This window comes from Squalius cephalus (assembly GCF_949319135.1).
Source record: "Squalius cephalus genome assembly, chromosome: 7".
In the NCBI taxonomy this organism is placed as follows: Eukaryota; Metazoa; Chordata; class Actinopteri; order Cypriniformes; family Leuciscidae; genus Squalius; species Squalius cephalus.
This window is the reverse complement of record NC_137128.1, coordinates 45,411,079-45,428,193: the sequence shown is the minus strand read 5'-3', so window position 1 is coordinate 45,428,193 and position 17,115 is coordinate 45,411,079. Positions and strand designations below refer to the sequence as shown.

The 17,115-nt window shown below is 39.2% G+C and overlaps 1 protein-coding gene across 5 annotated transcripts in view; it reads left to right on the top strand.

Moving 5' to 3' along the window:
* Positions 1-17,115, top strand: part of sbno2a (strawberry notch homolog 2a) — a 50,021-nt gene that overhangs the window by 16,028 nt on the left and 16,878 nt on the right. For all 5 annotated transcript variants that reach the window (XM_079875669.1, XM_079875668.1, XM_079875670.1 and 2 more), the window contains exons 9-21: positions 1,969-2,102; positions 2,805-2,895; positions 3,800-3,943; positions 5,745-5,862; positions 7,068-7,173; positions 7,298-7,451; positions 9,064-9,240; positions 10,366-10,463; positions 13,024-13,106; positions 13,233-13,415; positions 15,452-15,573; positions 16,664-16,795; positions 16,909-17,044. In XM_079875669.1, the coding sequence (XP_079731795.1) occupies positions 1,969-2,102; positions 2,805-2,895; positions 3,800-3,943; positions 5,745-5,862; positions 7,068-7,173; positions 7,298-7,451; positions 9,064-9,240; positions 10,366-10,463; positions 13,024-13,106; positions 13,233-13,415; positions 15,452-15,573; positions 16,664-16,795; positions 16,909-17,044 (1,678 nt within the window). The remainder of the gene's footprint in view (positions 1-1,968; positions 2,103-2,804; positions 2,896-3,799; positions 3,944-5,744; positions 5,863-7,067; positions 7,174-7,297; positions 7,452-9,063; positions 9,241-10,365; positions 10,464-13,023; positions 13,107-13,232; positions 13,416-15,451; positions 15,574-16,663; positions 16,796-16,908; positions 17,045-17,115) is intronic.

Sequence of the window (17,115 nt, the reverse complement as noted above, 5' to 3'; positions counted from 1 at the left end):
CAAAGTCTCGACATGATCCCAGCTGAGAAATAAGTGTCTTATCTAGCGAAACAATCAGTCATTTTCTAAATAAAATAACAATTATATACTTTTTAACCACGAATGACCGTCTTGTACCATTTCTGAGATGCGCCACGCATTACGTCATCACGTTGGAAAGGTCACGTGTGACGTAGTTGGAAGTGCCGACCCAGTGTTTACAAGTTTGGAGTAGGAGGACCGTTCAAAGTTATTGTACGTTGAATGACACATATTTATATGTATTTGTGTCAGTTTATTGTTTAAAATGGTCCTTACGTGTGCATATCCTGGATGTTTAACGATGTCGCGTGGCGCATCTCAGAGATGGTACAAGATGGGCATTTGTGGTTAAAAAGTATAACATTTTTGTTTTGTTTTTAGAAAATGACCGATCGTTTCTCTAGATAAGACTCTTACTCCTCGGCTGGGATCGTGTCGAGACTTTGAAGTAGGGCTGGACCCGAATATTCGAATGTTCGAATATTCGTTCGGTGGGTTGGTATTCGATTTGAAAATTTGACATTCGAATATTCTTTTTTTTTTTTGCACATGGGATCCCCCGTGAAACGGTTCTCATTTGCGCTTGAATAAGGCCTGCGACACACAGGCTGCGTGATGTGTCCGTTTTTATTTCGGCTCCCATGTTAACAGGTTGGAGTTTGCACACTGCCTGCGTGAGACACGCGTTTTCCTAAAACGCGTGCATGCTAGAAATAGAATTGACGCCGGGAGTGTTCTCTGGCTAGAGCGCAAAACAGCGGAGAGTGTGTGGACAGAAGTGCAGAACAGCGGAGTTTGTATGGAACGAAGTGCATGTCTGAGCTTGTGTTTTGGGTTAAGCTGCGTTGCTTTGACATTGTGGAAAATAGAATAATAGAAACAAAATGTATTAGCCTTTTTACCCATTATTATCAATCTAAATTAATCTCGTTTTTAATTTAACTTAATTTAGTTTTTCTTTATTTAAATTTCGTTTTTTTCTTTATTTCAATTTCGTTTTTTCTTTATTTAAATTTCGTTTTTCTTTATTTAAATTTAATTTTTCTTTATTTAAATTTAGTTTTTTCTTTATTTAAATTTAGTTTTTTTCCTTATTTAAATTTCGTTTTTCTTTATTTAAATCTACCCTTTACTGTGTCAGTAATTTGTTAGTCAGAAAAACATTAGACTACCTTAAAAGTATTGCTCAAGTTAACAGACCTGTGTGTGTGCGTTTTATATCACTAGTGCAGTGTCTGTTCTCGAGCATATAAGCCCTGCCCGGGTGAGGTGCGCCGCTTCCCGCTCGCGCTGTTCTGTAGTTTACTAAAAGTTTATTAATTCTGAACGTGTCGCCTCTCGCGTGTCCATCTATATTGCACCAAATGCGACACTGCACTCCCTTGTGAAGTCGATTGGATGAACGGTTCTTGAAATAATCAAAATGCAAACGGACATACAGACACATAGAGATTCCTGCCTTTATTAGAGAGAAGAATATGTTCAGCACCCTCTCTCCGAAGCTTCGAATATTCGATGTTCATTACTACCGAAGCTTCGAAGCTCAAAAAATGCTATTCGGACCAGCCCTACTTTGAAGCTGCACTGAGATGGATATTTGAACCTTCAAACCATTGGTTGTCATTGAAGTCCATTATATGGAGAAAAATCCTGGAATGTTTTCCTCAAAAACCTTCATTTCTTTTCGACTGAAGAAAGACATGGACATCTTGGATGACGTCGGGGTGAGTAAATTATCAGGAAATGTTTATTTGAAAGTGAACTACTCTTATTGTCCCAGAGGGAAATTTGTCTTGGGCTCAAAAATACAGCCACTGCATCACATAAAACAAATAGTAAAATGACAAAATAACACAATACAAAAACACCATAATGCATAAATGATGTCTCTAAAAAAAAATGCCTAGTACAAATGTATGACGTTGCCTTTGTGTTCGTGTTCCTCAGCAACACGAGGTGATTCTTCAGAACGGTCAGCGAGCGGGTTTTCTGATCGGAGACGGGGCTGGTGTTGGGAAGGGACGCACTGTGGCCGGAATCATACTGGAGAATTTTTTAAAGGGAAGGAAGAGAGCACTATGGTAAACACACACATGTGTCCCTAACACGCCTGATGAGTCAAATGAGTTTGACTGAACGTGAACCTTAAGGCCCGTGCACAACGGATTATCGTGCGCACCTTTCATCGACGTTTAATGCCTCGTGACTAAACAAAGAGCGCCAATGTGAGTATACACACCGACACGCAAAACGCCAGGCGTAAAAGCATAATTTTTTTTTTAAAACGCCTTGGGTTAGTTTTTTTTGTTTGACGCGCCGCGTTAAAAACTGGCCGACCAATGAGATTAGCGCTTTTGTTCACGTGCCTGGAGCTGGTGAAGTTACAGTACTTGGCATAGACGTTATAAATATTATGTCTATGGTACTTGGTGGCACTCAAGCACAAAACGGTCACACATTGATAGAAGAGGAAGATGCAACGAGGCAAGATGAATGTAGAGCTGCTGGTCCTCTTTGGTGTCTGAACACACAGAACTTTGACAAACGCCACAGCGACTACAAAAATCTCGATAAGAGGGAGCTGTTATGGAGAGGAATTGCAGATCGCATAGGATTCAGGGAGTGAATTTGCACGTTCACTCGACACATCGCCAGTGAAAATCGTTTGACGCGCCGAAAAATGTGTGATAATCGTCCCAGTGTGCATGGGCCTTCAGAGTTTCAATTCTCCACTCATTATGATGACTTCATGCATAACTGAGGGAACTTGATTATTGTTTTAGGTTCAGTGTGTCAAATGATCTGAAGTACGATGCTGAGAGAGATCTCAAGGACATAGAAGCTCTCAACATCCCTGTGTTTGCTTTAAATAAGGTTTGTGAACCAGTTTTATTTACATCAGTATTGCACACGTTAGGGTTCTTCCAAATGTGGTGGACGATGGAACTAACAGCGTTTGTGAGTTTAAAGCTAATGTTTAAATCATAATAAATGATCGATTGATTGATTGATTTATAATAAATTTGAATACTAATTATAATATAAAAACAATCAAAATAAAAAGATTTTATTAAAAAAATTTAAATTGTAAATATTTATTTAAATATTAAAAAGTATTTTATTTCTTTACATGCATTCTTTTTATTTCAGTTTTATTAATTTTAATATTTAAACCTTATTTATTTCATTTAGTTACAGACACAACATTTTCTAATTTTCTTTTAAGTTCATCTATTTTTTTTTATTCTATTTCAGCTTTATTTCAATTAATGAGAATTATTTTAAATAGTTTTAATTTCAATTAATAACACCATTAAACCTTCAAATGTGTTAAATTGTTGAAACATTAACTTGAAATACCAGGCGTCTTTAAGTGAACATTTTAGGTCACGGGGGTTCGACTGGCATAAAGTTTGAAAATTCCTGCATTACTTGTTTCATTACTAGATGAATCAGGCTTTTTGAACGAATCTCTTGAATGAATGATTCAATGACTCGATCATGACTTCACTTGTTTCATTACTATGTAATCGACAAAACCGTTATTTGAAGCATTTAGTTACTTTCAAAAGATCTATTTTGATTGCTTCCATAGACATCAGTGTTTATATCCGAACTATACACTTTTACCCCAATAATTCTGTGGGAATATGAATATTTGTGTAACAGAAATAATGATACTGTGTGGTTAAAAAGTTTTGCAGATTGCACATTTGAATGTTCGCGGCGCTGCATGATTCCGGTGTGACAATTATTAATCTTTTCCTCTTTCATACAGATTAAATACGGAGATACGGCTACCTCAGAGGGCGTTCTTTTCGCCACATACTCAGCGCTGATCGGAGAGAGCCAGGCCGGCGGGCAGCACCGCACCAGACTCAAACAGATCCTGGACTGGTGCAAACCCAACTTTGATGGAGTCGTATCCTTCACGTCCAGCTTGTGCATTTATTTGAAACCTTAACAGGAGTTTTAGCAGCATTAATTGGCATTCAACAAGAGTGTTTGTCCGTTTTCAAATGGGACACACAATAGTTGTAAATAGTTGCAGCAAAACCTGTTTCATGCTGTACCTTTACGACTGATGTATAATATAATATCTAAATGACTTCTCTTATAATTGGCTAACCTCTGTGTACAGTTCACATTGTCATTAACTTAATACTGGTTAACTGTTAAGTAAGGGATATACCATGGCTAGCTGTGCATTATATGATTTTAATGCACGACATGGAGGCAAAGAACCACGTACAATGGATGCCATGGATTATCCCGATTATAACATGGTTATTTGACAACAATGACAACTTAAAGCTTTTATTTATGTTTGTAGCTCAATATTTAACCGGAAGGGTAAAAATTTATGGTTAATACACAGAGAGATAAAGTAGTGCATAAGATTACATTTATTTTAATTAATGAATTAAAGCATATATTTGAATTAGCGATTCAGTAGCAATGCTATTTTATTAAAGGGATACTTCAGGATTTAGCATTAAGCTTTGTATTAGTAGAAAACCTGTAGTATTTTCGAATTACCGTGCTTTCCACCCTCATATCTCCCTGAGACGAGAGATTTATGTATTTTTTGTCTGGAAAAAATCCTCCGATGACGCAAAAATCGTCAAAGGCTAAAAGACTACAGCCAGTAGGAGGCGCTGTCCCACATGTTTTCAACCCGCCCGTAGGGGGATCTCACTCACAGAATGTACACATAGTGTCAGCCGTCTTTCTTTGGAAGCTAAGCTAGCAGGCTCTTGTTCTGTGGAGAAAGCTGAGTAGTAGAGGTTACCATCCTCTTTTTCCCGGACATGTCCGGCCGTCGAGATCGTGCAAAATGTCCGGGATTCAGCTTTTGCGTTCTGCGGTCGCCATTCATTGTTTACATGGACACCTTTTGTTTCAATCTAACTGAATTCATTCCGATTGGTGAATCTGAATGTAGTGTTTACATGAACGCTAAACAAGTGATCGGTTGATGTGCGTTTTACCATTGCTAAGAAAATTCCCGCTCCTCCGTCGCTCATCAGTAATCACGCCACCAGCCTCGCGCCGTTCTCCCGCGCCCCTCAGCCTCGTCCTGCTCGCCACAGTAAATATGATGAATGGCTACTGTAGAACGCAAAAGCCGAATCCCGGACATTTTGGGCGATCTCGAAATCCCGGGCAAACGCGTCACGGAGACTCACTAGTAGCCTAACCTTGTTGTTTTCAACCGCGCTCTCTAACCGGTAGGCGTGGCTTGGGAGTGGTCTCCTAGGGCAGAGAAGCAAGTGCATTCTGGGAGTTGTTGTCTTTCATCCACATAAGCCAAAAATACATTTTCTGGCTTTTCTCAGTCTAGAAGGCTCCAAATTCAAAAATTTCTTCACATTTCTTCTACATAAATGACCTATTTTAAATACACATTCATCTTTCCAGAGGTGAAGTATCCCTTTAATAAAAGTCACTGGGCAGGGTTGATAACTTTCTGTGCTCCTGAATGTTTCTGTGTGTGCACGATCTCTCTCTCTCTGTGTGTGTGTGTGCACTTTAATGAAAACAGCGCATTAATATAGAACAGTGATTAAACTGACTTGGAACTACCTGTGCATTAAACTTTTAATTTTATTGCACACCTTCCAGCCAATTAGAAACGAGTATTCAGACAGACCATGGTATAATATGTATTAACAAAAGTATTGTAGTAGTGTTGTTGACCCTTGACCTTTAACCTCTGTCAGATTGTGTTTGACGAGTGCCATAAGGCTAAAAATGCGACTTCCACCAAGATGGGTAAAGCCGTCCTGGATCTGCAGAGCAAACTCCCCCGGGCGAGAGTAGTGTACGCCAGTGCCACAGGTGGGTGCTCGCCACACCGTCTTTACACTCACTACATGTGTGTCAGGCATATGTAATTGGCCTTCGCTACTCTGGTTTTATTTTTTTATAAGGTATTTATCACACCTTTATTTACATATGTATATATTTTTTTTAAATCATTATAAAGGAAGTTTATGGAAGCTTGTTTCTGCCACAGAATAGAACAATTTAAAAGATAATTGGGACTTTATCTCGCAATTCACTTTTTTCCTCAGAGTTGCATGATATAAAGTCACAATTGCATGTTACAAAGTCAGAATTGCGAGTTTATACCGTTCAGGAATGTGCTCCAGTGTGACGTCACATTGGAACAGGCCCCGCCCACAACAACTCCACCCTATTAGCATAGACTCCGCCCCTCATATTCTTATTAAAGCTGCTAAAGTTGTCCAGTCAAGAGCAGTGAGTGATTTTCTGTTGTTGTTTGATTCATATTAACAGCATACATAGCAGTAGGTACTGTATATTTCACTTTAATACACCGATCTAATATACACATGCAATTTATTTCCCTGCTGTTTGTTCACAGACATAACCGAATGTGTTTGTGAACTTTGTGTTTTTGACATAACTGTGTGTATTTGTCAGTTTAAGTGCTATAAGACGTGAAAGAGAGATTAGTTTAATACTCGCGGGATGCACTGTCTGACATCCAGCTTTCTGTGCGTGTGATTTGGATCTGTGCACTCAGAAAACCATATATCAAAATTTTAGACTGATATGGCTTTAAAACGCAAGCAGATAATAAACGTTCATGATGATGAAGAACAGCAATGTCACGTGACCGTTTTGGAGATAATCAAAACCAAACAGATGTTTTCTTAGTTTTTGGCAGAGTATTGGAGTCACATACTGCACAGGCTCCGCCCTCTTCTGGATAAGGAGGCGGGAAGCAGCAGCTCATTTGCATTTAAAGATACATGCACGAAAACAGCATGTTTTTCCTTCCTCTCAAAAATAGGCTTTTACAACGTGGTATAATAAATGATCTGTGGGGTATTTTGAGCTGAAACTTCACAGACACATCCTGGGGACACCTGAGATTTATATTACATGTTGTAAAAAGAGGCGTAATAGGTCCCCTTTAAAGGGGGTTTATTATGGTTTCATTTATTAAAATCTCTTGGTCTTTGTGGATTTATGAGATCTAAGAGTTTCCTGCCTTTATCATTCTCGTTCTCTAGGTGCTTCAGAGCCAAAGAATATGATCTACATGAGCCGATTGGGGATCTGGGGGCAAGGAACACCGTTCAAGACCTTTGACGACTTCTTGCATGCTATTGAGAAGAGGTCAGAGTTCATCCTGAGCATCACAGTGACCATGGCTTAAATTTCTCAGATGATGACAAAATGCTCACTTTTTTAAAACTATTCTCTTATAAACATTGCTCAATTCTCACCTTCGTTCTTCCAGGGGTGTTGGTGCCATGGAGATTGTTGCAATGGATATGAAAGTGAGTGGCATGTATATTGCACGGCAGCTGAGCTTTTCCGGCGTGTCCTTCCGTATCGAGGAGATTACACTGGACGAAGAGTTTAAACTGGTCTACAACAAAGCAGCTAGACTGGTGAGAGAAACCAGTTCTTATTTTATCAGTTCTTTGGGTCGTTTTTCATTTATAGATATAGTAGCATAGTAAAGATTACATTTATATGAATGCATTAGTGTGAGAGAGAGCGATTGCGTGTGAATAGTGAAGCTGTGTGTTTTAGTTACTGTGAAATATATGCTAGAACTTTTCAGTTTCTAAGCTATTTTATTGATAAATCACAGAACAGAGATTACAATACATTTCTGCGCCACTGAATGATTCTGTTAGCGCGCGATCTTCGCGTGATATGCGCTACTATATGTGTTGTGTGTGGGTAATGCAGCAGCAGTTTAGAACGGCAATTAACTTAGCTGTACAATAAGCTGTGTACAGTGTGCATTTACATGATCAATTTTGAGTATCCAGGTGGTATAATCAAACATATCTTGTGGCGCACTCTCCGAGTATGCATTTATTTGTCATTTTAACTGAAAATGAGCGTTAAAGTGGACTTCTTATGTCTTGTTTAAAGTGGACTTCTTATTTCTTGTTAAAGTGGACTTCTTATTTCTTGTTAAAGTGGACTTCTTATTTCTTGTTAAAGTGGACTTCAAAGATTTCTTATCCTGTTGCGCCCTCTACAGGCCATGATCAGCGACTAGTCGACGTCAAGCTTAAAGGGCACATAACACAAACAGTTTCTGCCAATCTCATGTTAATCTTGAGTACCTATTGAGTAGTATTGCATCCTTCATATCTCCGAAGAGTCTTTAGTTTGATCAGATTTATAAAAGACAGATACGCAGTACCGCTTCTTTCCGAAAACAGCCAAGCTCCTGAAGGCGTGCCGTGGGCGGAGCTAAAGAAAATACATCATCGCATTATCCCTGGATAACATTTGATTCACTATACGTTTGTGTTGTTTACATTATTTGCACTTAATTTGACGTTACTTACCGCCTGCAATTCCGACTCTTGACCGGGATCTTTTATCTCTGGAACCGCTCCATCTTTCAGTTTCAAATGATCTGCAAATCCAGCGTCGAACTGGGCCTAGTTTATGCTGGGTTCTTTGGGAAGCTGAGCAAGGTTATTTTTACCTCACAACCAAAAACACACTGATTTTGTGGTCTAAAAACAAAATGACAGTTCTGCCGATGGCTTCCGTAATCCAAACGAAATCCGTAACGCGCTCTTGCTCTGGTTGATGTATGCGTGCGCTCTTCCGGAAGAAGTGCCCATAGAAGGAATTTGCCCTTTATGACGTCATACAGCCATTATTATTATTTAGTCATACATACATACTTGAAAAAAAACTTTCCAAAACTTATACAAATCCTGATGGAGTGAATTTGGCACAGAAATAAAATTTTTCGAAAACTTTGGCCATGTTTAGCATGAGAATCTCTTTAACATTATAAATAAGTCAGAATGCTTGAAATAGCATTAGCCATCCTCTTTAAAGCATCACGGCAGACCATTAAAGTCGACTAGTCTGTTCAACCCCTAGTGTGGACAAAAGGCCAACACATAATGATAAAGATGCAATTTCTAATGTATCCAGATTAATGTAGACATAACCTCTTTGCCATGATTTGTCCACTGATTTTGATTTACACAAACTTTAAATCCTTCTTTCTCTCTCTAGTGGGCTGAGGCTCTCAGATTGTTCACCGACGCTGCAGACACGCTGGGTCTGGCCTCCCGGAAGTCTCTCTGGGGTCAGTTCTGGGCGTCACACCAGAGGTTTTTCAAGTACCTCTGCATCGCCGCTAAAGTCCGTCGCCTGGTTGAGCTCGCTCAAACTGAGATGCAACACGGCAACGTGAGTCGGGATTAATATTTGTGCTTTTGCTTATCATATAAACCCATAGAAAGGTTTTACTATTCAGGTACAAGGTCCTTTAAGTGCTTGAAGCACTTGAATTTGACCTTCTGAAATTGAAATCCTGGAAAACCCTTGAAAACAGCCATATTTATGAAAAGGTACTTGAAAAGTGCTTGAATTATTGAAAGACTATAAATGTGAAATTGGTGCTTCATTTTATAGATAAAACAATCTTTTCACGCAAAATGAACTCCGCAGCCCGTCTGATAATAGATATGGAGCCATTTCGCATGGCTATGAGTGTGATATTGCTCATAAATATCCAAGTATATGATACAGCGTTCGTTCTTCAATCAATCATATATTCATGAGAAAAACAATCTGAACAAGGAAAGCGATATCTTATCATAGTGTCCTTTCAATGGTTAAAGTTACAACAGTCATTTCATTTGCTGCACTTTATTTGTAGTTCATTTTTATTTATCTATTTACCTTGAAAGATAATAAAGATATTGTTTGATAATTGAGATCTCTGATTGTAGTCCTTGAAAACCAAAAAAAGTAGTGCTTGAAAAGTCCTTGGAAATCTTGGAATTTCATTTTACAGTATCTGTATGAACACTGACTGTTTTAAATGTAAAATGTTTTAAATATCCTTTGCGAAATCGAAATTAAACCAAAATTGCTATATGGCTTAGAGCCATTGTCAAATCGCAAAATCTGTGATTTAAATAAATATATGCAATGCGTGTTTCAGAGTGAAGCGCGGCACTGTTTATTTACACGTGAGCAGCTCATTATTCAATTTTTTCAGTGTATCGGATCGTCTCGGATCCATACGAACTTCATCTCTGTGTTTGTGTTGCGTGTAACGTATAACATATGGCAACCATCTTCTCAAACTTGTTATGATAAGCTCTTTTAAACAGAACGTTATTAACAATAAAAAAGCTTGATGGTTTAATGTTTAAAAAATTAATAAATGAAGACATAAAGCCTTAACTTGCCCTACTTGGTATTCCCAGACATCTGGAAAGGTACATTTTTAAAAGTGTGGAAACCATGTTTTAAGTGTTTCACTAATTGTGTCCAATCGCCTCTCTCCCATGTCACTTCAAACAGTGCATCGTGATTGGCCTGCAGTCCACTGGAGAGGCCCGTACGCGAGAGGTCCTGGACGAGAACGATGGACACCTGGACAGATTCGTCTCCGCTGCTGAGTGAGTGCGCTGAAACTCTTTAAAGCAAGACATTTTCCATCAGTGGCTTGCACAGCTTCTGTCTGTTTGAATGGGGAAAGATGAGATTGACAGCGAAAAATCATATTTGTCGATTATTCCCTTGAAATTGTAATTGCGATTATTAATTATTGTCACAATTTACATTGAATGTTTTGAATAGCTTTATACCATTGTTTGAAGCCATATTTATACCATATTGTTATATCAAAATAAACATCTGAAAACACTCTTACTGAAAAACTTATATTGCTTTTGTATAGCATTAAGCCTCAAATGTCAAAACTAAACTAAAATTAAAACAGTGGGGAAAAAACCCTTAAGATAAGCTGTAGAAAAGAAAAAAACACATCTTTTGCACACTGAATAATGTAAGTGGAGGTTTTTATTTTTTTGTAATTGCGCCTTTGAACGATTACATAATTGTGGCATCCGTAATTGTTTTCGGACAAAGCTAGTAATAAAAACTCAGTGTTTTAGCGCAATTTTCTCACCTCATGGGATCACAACACTAAGAGATAGTAAATCTTTTCCTGGATTTTTTTTGTGCGTTCCCGAGATTAGACCTTCCTTAAAGGAGAACTCCGGTCAATTTTAACATTGAGCTCATTTTTTTGTACATTTGGAGTGCTGTCAATACAGAGAACAACGACAAAAATCGGTGTTGCCTACACCGAGTTATTCTATTTTTAAAATTTGCACCCTGTTGACTTCAATGGGGCAAGTACTAAACCTGCTTTTAGCCTCTTAACATCCTTGATGTGTCATTACAAGTGCACAGAAAATGTGAGTGATTCCTTCAGAGTGAACACGAGTGAGTCTGACTGCAGTAGATGTGAAAGAAATGTATAAAAATGATGTTATTTAAGCCAGCGCAAATACCTGTTTACATCCTGTTTTTCGGTTGAAGTCCAAAGTAGTCGATTGCAGAGTTCACACGCATAGGTTTAATACCTATGATCACGCGTGTGAACTCGACAATCGACTACTTTGGACTTCAACCGAAAAACAGGATGTAAACAGGTATTTGCGCTGGCTTAAATAACATCATTTTTATACATATCTTTCACATCTACTGCAGTCAGACTCACTCGTGTTCACTCAGAAGGAATCACTCACATTTTCTGTGCACTTGTAATGACACATCAAGGATGTTAAGAGGCTAAAAGCAGGTTTAGTACTTGCCCCATTGAAGTCAACAGGGTGCAAATTTTAAAAATAGAATAACTCGGTGTAGGCAACACCGATTTTTGTCGTTGTTCTCTGTATTGACAGCACTCCAAATGTACAAAAAAATGAGCTCAATGTTAAAATTGACCGGAGTTCTCCTTTAACATAATGCCGAAAACCCGAAGTCTCTAGGTGGTCTGGTTGAGGAGTAGATAGAAGTGCAAGATTTGTGCGCACAGACGCACAGAACAGAAATCATGAGTTAACAATCGCAATTTGTCCGGTGGAAAATTGCGCTAAAAATCCGAAAATTACAAATTCGATTAATTGTGCACCCCTATCTGCCATTATTTTATGCTCAGCTTGTCAGTGCAGTGGCTGATCGGTAGTAAATGCTCCATCTGAACACCAGAGGGCGTCTCTCACACACACACACACACACCCACCCACCCACCCACCCATCCACACCACATATCCCTCTGAACACCAGAGGGCGTCTCTCACACACACACACACACACCCACCCACCCACCCACCCATCCACACCACATATCCCTCTGAACACCAGAGGGCGTCTCTCACACACACACACACACACACACACACACACACACACACACACACACACACACACACCACATATCCCTCTGAACACCAGAGGGCGTCTCTCACACACACACACACACACACACACACACACACACCACATATCCCTCTGAACACCAGAGAGCATCTCACACACACACCCCACTTATCCATCTGAACACCAGAGGGCGTCTCACACACACCCCACTTATCCATCTGAACACCAGAGGGCGTCTCACACACACACACACACCACACATATCCATCTGAACACCAGAGGGCATCTCACACACATACACCCCACATATCCATCTGAACACCAGAGGGTGTCTCACACACACACACACCAAATATGCCCCGCCGCAGAAGTACAATAACACACATCATTCCAGGAAAACCCTATAGGGCATCACACTATCTGTAGCTGAACAAACAAGATTGAAACGCTTTGATTAAACACGACTAATAAACACACGACTGCCTTATTCTGTGTCAGAAGCACATCATCTCACAGAAGGATGAGCTCAGCTGTCGTTATGAAGTGAGTTTGGAGTAAAAACAAGTTATTAAATGTCGTCTTTTGTTGGACAAGAGGTTAATAAATGCTTCTCATGTTTGGAAATATGTTGCTTTTTCAAATGCACATTATAATAGTCCTTGGGCCAAGACCCAAAATCTTATGTTATAAGCGACTCAAACTCGCAGTGCTTTCAGACGGAGCAGCGTTTACAGAGCCTTAGACGAGTCATCGGTGATTTATTGTGATGTGTGTGTTTTTGTCATGTAGGGGTGTTTTCCAGTCATTAGTGCAGAAACACTTCCCAACACAGAAACCCAAAAGAGAGAAAAGTGCCGCAAGCAAGAGGAAACGTAAGTCAAGTCTTATTTTCCCTTTGAGGATTTGTGCCGAATCAAACATTGATTTGTCTCTGGGCCTTTTGGTCTGTGGGTTTTTGTTATGAATATTTTCTGAAACCGTTTCTTTGTTTTCTGAAGGAAAGCCCAGAGGCCGGACTGCAAAGTTTCCGAAGCACTGTGTGGAAGTGGGCGGGGTTATTAAAATCAGCGACGATTCAGACTCCGACTCAGATGAGATTGACAGCGAGTCGAACTCCTCCCCTGAATCACTACAGGACAATGATGATGTGATTTTCGTGAACCAGATCAACGGGCCTGCTGGTAGGTTGACTTAAATGCAAGATAAAATCAAAATCTAGATCTATTAGTTGAGTTTTAGGGTGTGTTCACATCGAGCGGCAACCTTACGGTCTCTCTCTTGAATCCAACACGGAAGTGACTTAAACTGCAGTTCATCGACTGGCCACTAGAGACATAGAGACTCTGAGTCAATCCTATAGACCCCCATGTTAAAATGCCCAACTTTACAGCAGAATAAAATAATTTACAGACTGATACAAAAAGTGGTTTTGGTCTATGTAGCTAATTTTGCCCATCATGACAACTGTGATTGGGGTAATTTAATTTAATTTTATTTTATTTTAGAACTCATCCGTTTAAATTATATTAAGCCGTAAAGTTCTGCATAATTAAGGGGGCGTGGCCACTTGAGTGACAGGTGGATTGCCTCTGATGTCACTACTAGCCGTTAGCTGCTGTCTGTTAGCGTCACTTCACCTCAGCTAATCCGCCCCGCTGCACATTTTCGATTATCAGCCAAGATGGCGACGGCCGGCTCCGCCCACTTTGGGCTTAAAAAATGCTCTTCAGAAACACTACGGGTGACTGACGGCTGCACAATATATAGAAAATATCTAAATATTGCAAATGTATAGCTTGCAATAACTGGGGCCATGAACAAAAGACGAAGAGAAAATCACTCGCTGTTCTTGGCTGAATAACTTTCGTAGCTTTAATAAGAATCAGGATATGTTTAATTCATACAGTGAAAACTAAGCTTTTACGTTTGATTGAGTTTCTGTTGTTGAATAACCCTAATGTAGGATAACCTGTGGTTTACACTGATGTTAAAATAACACTTCTTACACTACAGTAAAACACTGATGTTCACTGTCAGAAGCTGTAGGGATGTTTTCTTGTCACAAAAATAATGTGAAACACGTATGTAGGTTATATAAGTTTAAAGATAATTTAAGTTTATTTCACACACTTAAAGCATTATCGCATCGCATATCGAATATCACATTATCCAATGAGTTATCGTATATCGCATTTTTCTTCAGTATCGTGCAAGCCCTGCTTCACGCACACTACGTCCATGTTTTTTTTTTACAGTGAATGGTTCACACTTGGCCAGTTTGGTTCAATATTAATGAGCTCTGGTGCGATTCATTTGAATAAGTGTGAACGCTGCCATGCAAACTCGGGTGCGCACTAAACAAGCGGGCCGAGATTCCCGAAAAGTAGGCCTGTCATGACAATTAAACAAACCATCTTTTTGTGGTTATTTGATCTAACCGCGGTTGTTGCAGATGATTATTGCGCTCTTTTAAACTGCACAAGTGGGAGTCATAAGGCAAGGCAAGTTTATTTATATAGCCCATTTCATACACTATGGCAATTCAAAGTGCTTTACATAGAGAGGAATAAAAATAATCGCAAAATAAAAGCAAGGAAAATTCAAAGAGTTATTCAAAAGCTTTACATGGAAAGGAATTATAATAATCACACTATAGCAATTCATAAACCAGAAGAAATAGACAAGCACCAATTAAGTTAGCGTGCACTATATACAAAGTCATCTGAAGCCATTCCATAGCTTAATGTGAGGGACTATGTTAAATATTGCTAAATAATTGTTAAATAAGTTCACGGAAACTCATCTTCCCACCGTTGTGGCTGTCAATCATTCTCCGTTCAGCATTCAAACCCAGAACATGGCATTGTTTTGAATGTTCTGTAAGTTAAATATACATCATAGAAGATTTTGTTTTGTATCTTTAGGTTAGCAAACCAGGACTAAATGTATCATTTTCGGTACAAAAAACCCCCACGAGAGCCGAACTACATGTGTGAAGTGTTTTTTATTATTCTGGTCTCGGCGCTTGCACTTTATAGTCACTGTGTGTTTTAGAAGAGTTGACTCCTGCCGTTCTGTTCATTCAGGGATTGAAGGAGCTCACACTTATTAAATCAGGCCTAATTTCTGTCTAGACGGCTAAACCACACAGGAGTGATCAAGGTCTTTTCCAGACTCTATGTGCTGAATCATCCTGTGTGTGTGTGTGTGTTTTCAGCTAAACTAGAAGAACTTAAGCAGAGGCTGCTGGGAAAAATAGCAGAGCTGGGGAAAGAGCTGCCACTCAACACTCTTGACGAGCTGATTGACAGGTTTGGAGGACCAGAGAAGGTGTCAGAGGTGAGAATCACTATAATGCACTGTGTTGAGTCTCACCAGTATGTTTGAAACAATTCTTACATTAATATTAGATTTAGACGGGCCACGTTAATTAGTATATTACTGACTAACATTTAGGCTGCATTTACACTGGTTCAAGTGACCCAATTCCCGTGTGGACACACATTTCCGATATGCTCAGATCGGTTTCAGGCCTCATTCATATGTGTCAAATAAATAAATGAATTATGAAACAAATCTGATGTTAATCATATACGTGCATTTGCGTCTGCCATGTAAGCGGACAAATCGGATATTCCCGTCAGTTCGAGTCGTACATCATTGAAAAACACGACAGTGGCGAATGACGTCAACTCCCAACCATGATCACATGACTCAATAGCGCAATGGAGTACCTTGGTTTGTTTCGTCAAGTGTATAGTGTAAATGCAGATATCAGATATGGATCACTTTTAATAGATGTAAGCTGGTCGTCAAAAAAAAAAATCTGATATAGTCAACAAATCGTAATTTGGCATCAAGACCTGCAGTGTAAATGCGGCCTAATTATGGGGCTTTTATCAGTCCACAAGAAAACAGTCATGTTTACCAGACTTCATGACACAACAGCTTTCACTTTTTAGTAACTAAACTTTCACTTTTTTTTAACTAAAATGATTTAAAATCACTTTCGTTCATTAAGATAAAGCACAAAAAAAGTATCAATAAATGTCCTTACAACTAACTGATATAAAACAATATAGGTACTAGAATTACTGAAAATAAAACTGAAATAAATATAAATTGTTAAATAAAAAAATGAAAATGACAAAAGCACATAACAGCATTACAAAAATTGTAATATTAAAATGAAAACTGAAGATATAAAAAATAAAAGGTATTTCAAAATATTAATCAATACTATAATGGAATGTAAATAATACTATAATAGTGCTCTCAGAGTTTTGTTTGAGACACTTGATGCCTGTTCACATCTGTATATTAAACAAATGTCATGATGTCATGCCATGACACACAAGTAAAATGCTAAATCTGTGTGTCTCTGTCTGTATGTGTGTCTCTGTGTGTGCGTGTGTGTGTGTGTGTGTAGATGACGGGCCGAAAGGGACGTGTGGTGAGGCGTCCTGACGGCAGTGTACGATATGAGACCCGAGCGGAACAGGGCCTGACCATCGACCATGTCAACGTCAGAGAGAAAGAGCGATTCATGACAGGAGAAAAGGTGACGACCTCTGACCCACAAACACACATTACAACCCAGAGTGGGATTCAGGATATTTGTGATATAAGTGTTCATATATCTAATGCCAGTCCTTCTCTGTGTTTCTCTCTCAGCTGATAGCCATCATCTCTGAAGCGGCTAGTTCGGGTATTTCTCTACAGGCGGATAAACGTGTGCAGAACCGCAGGAGAAGAGTTCACATGACCTTAGAGCTGCCGTGGAGCGCAGACCGCGCCATCCAGCAGTTCGGTGAGTGTCTGTGTGTGTTTGATGAGTCAGTCCTAGAGCTCCTGTACGATTTTAGGGGGAAATCGGGTCTA